This window comes from Arachis duranensis, chromosome 7, assembly GCF_000817695.3.
Source record: "Arachis duranensis cultivar V14167 chromosome 7, aradu.V14167.gnm2.J7QH, whole genome shotgun sequence".
NCBI lineage: Eukaryota > Viridiplantae > Streptophyta > Magnoliopsida > Fabales > Fabaceae > Arachis > Arachis duranensis.
Window position 1 is genome coordinate 8,819,242 of NC_029778.3, and position 6,624 is coordinate 8,825,865.

The window sequence follows — 6,624 nt, forward strand, 5'->3', positions numbered from 1 at the left end:
GATTTTCCTCCAATACTTTTCATAAAATCATGATAATTTTTTTCATTGCATAGAAGTATTAATAGGTGATATGTGTTTTTTTTTTTGGATAAATTTTATCGTTAATGTTTTTAATTTTGTGCAAATGTTTTACATGAAATTAACGTTTAAGAATAATTTTGATATAAATTGAAAGTGTTAAAGATATATTGAATTAAATTAAACGGTAGAGATAATTTTTTTAAAAAAATTACAAATATTAAAGATGAAAACATAATTCACCTTTATTTTTCAAATAAATTAAAAAATTTTGAATCTTAAGCATCAGAACCCTGAACCCACTATATTAAAAGACATTATATTTTACCATTCAACTAAAACTTCGGCTGCAAATAGGTGATGTGTCTACGTTCCTATGAAGTCATCTATATATTTTAGCATTGTTTTTTTTTTGTCATATACACTCGGGCACTACATCTTTTAGCATTTTATAACAAACAAGTGCATATATGCATGTATCCACTTTTTTTTTTGGTCGATCATGTATCCACTTCAACTGCCCATTCCATAACTGGGCTTGAGGTCCATTATTTTTACAATAGATTCAGCAGCATAAGCCTATTTATAAAAAGGATGTTTATCCCTAAAACTAGGCCCAACATGGCTGATTTGCCGCCCCATTAAGTGTTAACTATGTCTAAAATGGCCAATGAACCTTAGCTTACATGGCATTCTGTTCTTTCTCTATCTCAAAGGTCTCGAATTTAATTCCTACCAAGGATAATTGAAGAAGAAAAAATGGTAAATATGTGAAGAGCCTATGAGTGTGTGTTGTACCTAGGATTGGGAGTTATCCAATTCACCTAACCAAACAAAAAAAATTATGTCTAAAATGATACCAAAACCAAAACTGTCTAAAATAATTTCGAATCCACAATCTGATTTTTTGAATTCAGTCCAAAGTCCAAACATCTTTTTTGTATTTTCTTTAGACTGTCAAAATGGAATAAACCAATCGAGTCAATTCATTTTAGCACAAATTAAGTTTGATTAACCTAAAAAAAGGTTAAACATACTAACTTACATGTTAAAGAGACGACAAGTTTAAATTTTCTTTGGCAATTTTCAAAAGAATTACTACTACTTTTTCTAATTTTTTTTTTTACTAATTGGATTCCAAAACTCATTTCAATCCACTAAAAAAATTATTTGTTTAAGCTTTTTGTCAAATAGTATCATTTTTTCCAATTTTTTGGTTTAAAATTAGATTTTTTATAATTTTTTAAATAAAGCATAAAAAAATAAACGAGTCTGTTCATTTAATTCATCAAAGTGGTCATTAATAGTCTGAACTAAAATATTAAAATCCATAAACAAATAAAAATAAATAAACTAATTCGTATAACTTTTTCAGTATTTTATGTCTATAAATTTGTATTATCTAAATTTTGAATTTTTATTTGAGAGGATAAAGTGTGATATTTCATTCTTAATTTTTTTTATATTTTTTTATCTCACTTATGAAATAAATGATGAAAAATTACACTTTGACCCAATTTAAATAAACAGTTTAATTAAATTCCGATCTTTTTGAAAAAATAGTTTAAATAATAAATATTTATATTAAAAATAACTTATAAATAAGGTATTTTGTATTTGGTTTTTTAATTCTAAAAGTGTTTATTTTAAAAAAAATATGATAAAAAATTTTATTATGAGAGAAATTTTTTTTTAATTTCGCTATAAACATTTAAATAGTTTTTTTAAAAATTATAATTTAATTTTAAAAATTATATCGATTCATGTTTATATTTCACTCGAGTCCAAGTACACTAGTATAACCTAACGTATGTTAGACTTGAATTCATGTAAGAGTATTTAGTCAATTTCTCACTAATTTAGTGAATGAGGAGTTTTAACTAACTACTAATTTGAGTCATGATTTACGAATATAATAAGATCATATTTATACTTCTATTATCCAATTGATCTAAATAAAAAAAAGGTTAAAATGATAAACATGTAATAATAAAAGGTAAAATATATAATTATACCAAAGGTATACATCAAAATTAGATGAATCTTTTAAAATAAAAATCGTTATACAAAGTTTTATGCATATATTTATATAAATTGAATTGACCTAATTAATTTAAATTAGTCTTTTTAATAGTAAATCAAATTGATCTAAGTCGATTTACATAAAACATAGTATATATTAGTAAATTAAATTGACCTAATTCGATTTATAAAAAAATTGAATAGATGCTAGTGAATCAAATTGACATAATTTGATTTACTATTGAATAATTTATATATAATAAATCGATCGAATCAACTTAATTCGATTTAGTATTGGTACAGATTATTGACATTTATTACCTTTAAATTAATTGTTTATTTATTCTATAATAACTTTAAAATATAAATATCAATAAGAAAATATCCCATTTGAATTCAAATAAAATATCAAAAAAATCAAAACAAATAAGAATAAAAATCTAACTTTTGTGTTTTAGTTCAAATTTTAAAAAATTTATATTTTTAGTTGATCATTTTATAATGTATAACTATCTGTTACTTCTAACTCTAAAAAAATTCAAGTTTTAATTCTATGCCACTTTGGAGAGCTATACTTTATATTAACTTTTTCAATATCAAAAGTTTCGATAATGACTATTTAGATGCTAATGAGTTAAAGAATAACTTTTAATGAATTTTTAGAAATCGTTTAATATTCCATTTTAAATTCATAAGTTTATAAAAATATAAATTTTCTGAAATTTGAAATAAAACACAAAAGTTGGATTTCTTTTTTTATTTATTTTGATTTTTTTGATATTTTATTTGAATCCAAATGAAGATATTTCTTTATTTACATAAATGACATTTATGTTTTAAAGTTAATATAAAATAAATAAACAATTAACTTTAAAACATAAATCGAATTAAGCTGTTTCGATTTATTTTATATGGACTGTTCAATAGTAAATCGAATTAGGTCAATTCAATTTACTAGCATCTATTCGGTTCCTTTATAAATCGAATTAGGTTAATTCGATTTACTAATATGCACTATATTTCATATCAATCGAATTGACTTAATTCGATTTACTACTGAAAAGGCTAATTCGAATTAGGTCAATTCGATTTAGATAAATATGTATATGGGACTTTAACGTAATAATTTCTGTTTAAAAATTTTATGTAATTTTGAGATGTTTTTGGTTTAGTTACGCATTTTACCCAATAATAAAGAAGTTAACATGACTCTTTTAATGCCAAATAATAACTCTGTATCCATCATTATTCTAGGATTAACCAAAAGAAAAATTTGCAGTTTTATTTTTTATTTGGGTAACAAAATTAAACTGCCAAAATCTTTACCATCTTCCATATCACTTGCCAAAATAAAAAAAAATTATATATTTACTATTCTCCATTAAAAAATATCTTTCTGCACACCAAAAGTTGACATCCTCTTAGTCATCTTTTAAACTTAGGAGTACAAAAAGTGGATGAATGAATTTTTCTTCTTTCAGGACGCAAAATAACTAACATTGTTAATATACAATTTAAGCAATGATACAAAAGCAAACAACAGTATTCAAAATCAAAACCCTTTTTTTTTTAAGGATAGAATAACTTTGCAAACAAAAGCTCATTCCAAGTGTCTTGAAGGCCAGGCAAACACCAATGAACACAATCAGCATAGCTAACAGGGTTTGCTAATTGTTCTGCTGTCAAGGGGCTCCATTGCTTCTTGTATATTGAAGTGTGTGCATCTTTTCTGTAACTAGATAGCTGTGTTATGTTAAGTAATGTTATGGGAACTTTGGATTTTTTGAACACTTCTCCAATCACTTGCATTATGCTCTTCCTAGAATCTGAGCCCCAATAATTTGGATCTTCAATCATACTTGTTTCATTATAGCAATTCTTTCCTGCTTCACCTCCCCAATCTATACTTCTGCCAGGTATAAACATACTATCAATAAGTGTAAAATTCTTTTAGTATTATATGAATATAAAAAAATTAACTATCAAATCAATTACTCATATAAAATATATATTAAAATATAAAATATACACTAAAAATGAGTTAAATAACATATAAATTTATACATAAATATATAATAGCTGATTAATGTATATATATTTTTGTTTTCTTCATCACAAAAATTTGACTTTTAAGATAATTAGGTTTAGAACTTATTATATGATGTAGAAATACATTATTTTTTTTTTAGTATTCCACTATTATGGAACTAATTCTTAAATTATTTAGCATAACTCCTACATAAAGACCAAATTTTAGTCTTACAAACATATTTTTAGTTGGCTTTGCCATTTGACTAGAGAATCATTGACTAAATATGATAATATAAAATATTTTATTCATTTATAATTTAAAATACTCTTTACTACAAGAGAAACAAAAAAGCTCTTGACTTATCCATTAAACTATCTAGATGATTCATGAAAAAATAGTTTCTATAAGAAAGACAAAATAAATAAATAAATAAATAAATAAACCAATGGAAAAAAGATATGAAATTTTTTTCAAAAAAAAAGGGGGATGGATGAAAATACACATATTAAATTAACCTAATAATGTTAATTAAAGTTTAAATGTATGTGAGCTACTCACATAAAAATGTTTAAAAAATTTTTTAAGACATTTTTTAATAATTAAAATTCAACTTATATAATTATCAAATTGTGTTATTTTTATTAAAATTAGACCAAACAAATCGATTTGACTGAAAAATTAATAAATCAAATCTTAAATTGATCTAAATTAATATTCTTTTTTATAGTAAATGATTATAATATTTTTATTATAAAAAATAACTAAAAAATATCTTTATTATATATATTAATTTTGGAAACCCTAAATTCTAATCCTACGATGACATAGAGAGAAGAGAAGGATTAGGATTTAGTGTTTTTAAAATATATATTTATATATAGAAATATTTTAAGTCATTTTCTTTAATAGGATATTATAATTATTTTTATAAAAAAATATTAATTTAGATCAGTTCAAGATTTAGTTTATTAATTTTTCGATCAAATCGATTTATTTAGTCTAATTTTAACAAAAATAACACAATTTAATCGATTACGTGAGGTATAGTACTAACTTTTGATGAGAAGGTGACATGCTGGTGAAGAAGACTCTAGTTTTCTTGGGGTCCATATTCAACTTCACCCATCTAAGCATGCTTTTCATACCCATACGATAAGCATCTTCTGTTGATACCTCCACTATCTCTTTCACTTCATCATCAAAAGATCCAAGCCTATTGTATATAATACAAAAATTCAATTAGAGATCAAATAAATTAAAGTTATTGTTTGAATAGAAGAAGAACATGACATACAAGATCTTCATCTTCAAGCCAGTCATCCACCAAAGATAAGTGTTGAACACCATAATGTCAACGTTTTTCCAATGTTGACCATGCTTGTTGATTGAACCCTTTCTCACTACCCTATCTGATATCCTATGAACCACTGCGTTGTCTGAGTTTGATTCAAGAAGAAATGGTGCCCAATAGAACTCAATTGTCGCATTATATTCCTAGTAGTAATAATAATAATAGTTAATAATATTATAATATAAAAAAAACTCTTGTATAACCAGCCATTTTTATTATTTTTTGTCATTATTTGACGAACATAGATACTAAATTATTTTTAACAAATAAATTTTACTAATTTATGTGTATAAATTTTAAAAAATATAAATATAAAAATGTAATAATTCATATAAACAAAATTTTTATAAATATAATATAAATTATTACTAATAAAAAATAATAATATTTATATATAAAATTACGTAACATTATTGGAATAACAGCATAAGAATAAGGTAGGTGAAATAATTATATACCTTGGCTGTGAAGACAGTGAGTGAATCATGATCAAAGGTTTGCATGGACTTTTGATGAGGAGGAATGAGGTGATGGAGAAGGCAAACAAAAGAAACAAATTGACCACGATTCAGGGAGTCTCCCACAAACATCATCCTCTTCCCTCGAAGTGTCTCAAGCATCATGCTCGCATTGAATCTGCAGTTTTTTTTTTTTTACATAACATTATTCACTGCATTATTAATTAGTTTATTACTTCCAACTTTTTTTTTGGGTGTTGTATTACTTACAAAAATAAAATCAGTTTTTTCCTGGTTTACTGTGTTAATTTTTTTTTTTTTTGACTTGAGAAAGACTAATGTATACCTTACATTATTTTCCTTGTAAATTTTTGTCGCTCTTGGATCCGAATACAATTTGTTTTTGTTATTCTCAGATGGGCCTGATGGATTTTACAGCTGTTTTTGTACTATCCACTCAGCCCATTGTTGCAGTTGACTTTATTTTGTCATTTATGGCTTCAAATTATGTAACAGAAACGAATCATTCTTGAAGAGCAATAAGATGCCTTTGCAGCAGAGGCCCAGCACAGATGGCATATTTATTTATTTCATACAACGCTGCATCTGGGTTCTAATCCTAGTTGAGGCTGGTTGTTGGTTTAAGAATCTATAATACTCATAATAGTGTGTGTGTGACAAATATAGGTGTAATGCCTAGGGCTAGACTGTCCAATTCACTTGAAAAAAAAAAAAAAAACGAT

General features: G+C 24.7%; 1 protein-coding gene across 1 annotated transcript in view; it reads right to left on the reverse strand.

Moving 5' to 3' along the window:
* Positions 1 to 3,394: 3,394 nt before the first annotated feature.
* The window catches only part of LOC107496961 (protein trichome birefringence-like 33), a 4,342-nt gene continuing 1,112 nt past the window's right edge, over positions 3,395 to 6,624 (reverse strand). Inside the window, exons 3-6 of the mRNA XM_016118294.3 lie at positions 5,882 to 6,059; positions 5,367 to 5,566; positions 5,127 to 5,285; positions 3,395 to 3,949 (exon numbers count right to left, since the gene is read on the reverse strand). Of these exons, the coding sequence (XP_015973780.2) occupies positions 3,610 to 3,949; positions 5,127 to 5,285; positions 5,367 to 5,566; positions 5,882 to 6,059 (877 nt within the window). The 3' untranslated portion in view covers positions 3,395 to 3,609. The remainder of the gene's footprint in view (positions 3,950 to 5,126; positions 5,286 to 5,366; positions 5,567 to 5,881; positions 6,060 to 6,624) is intronic.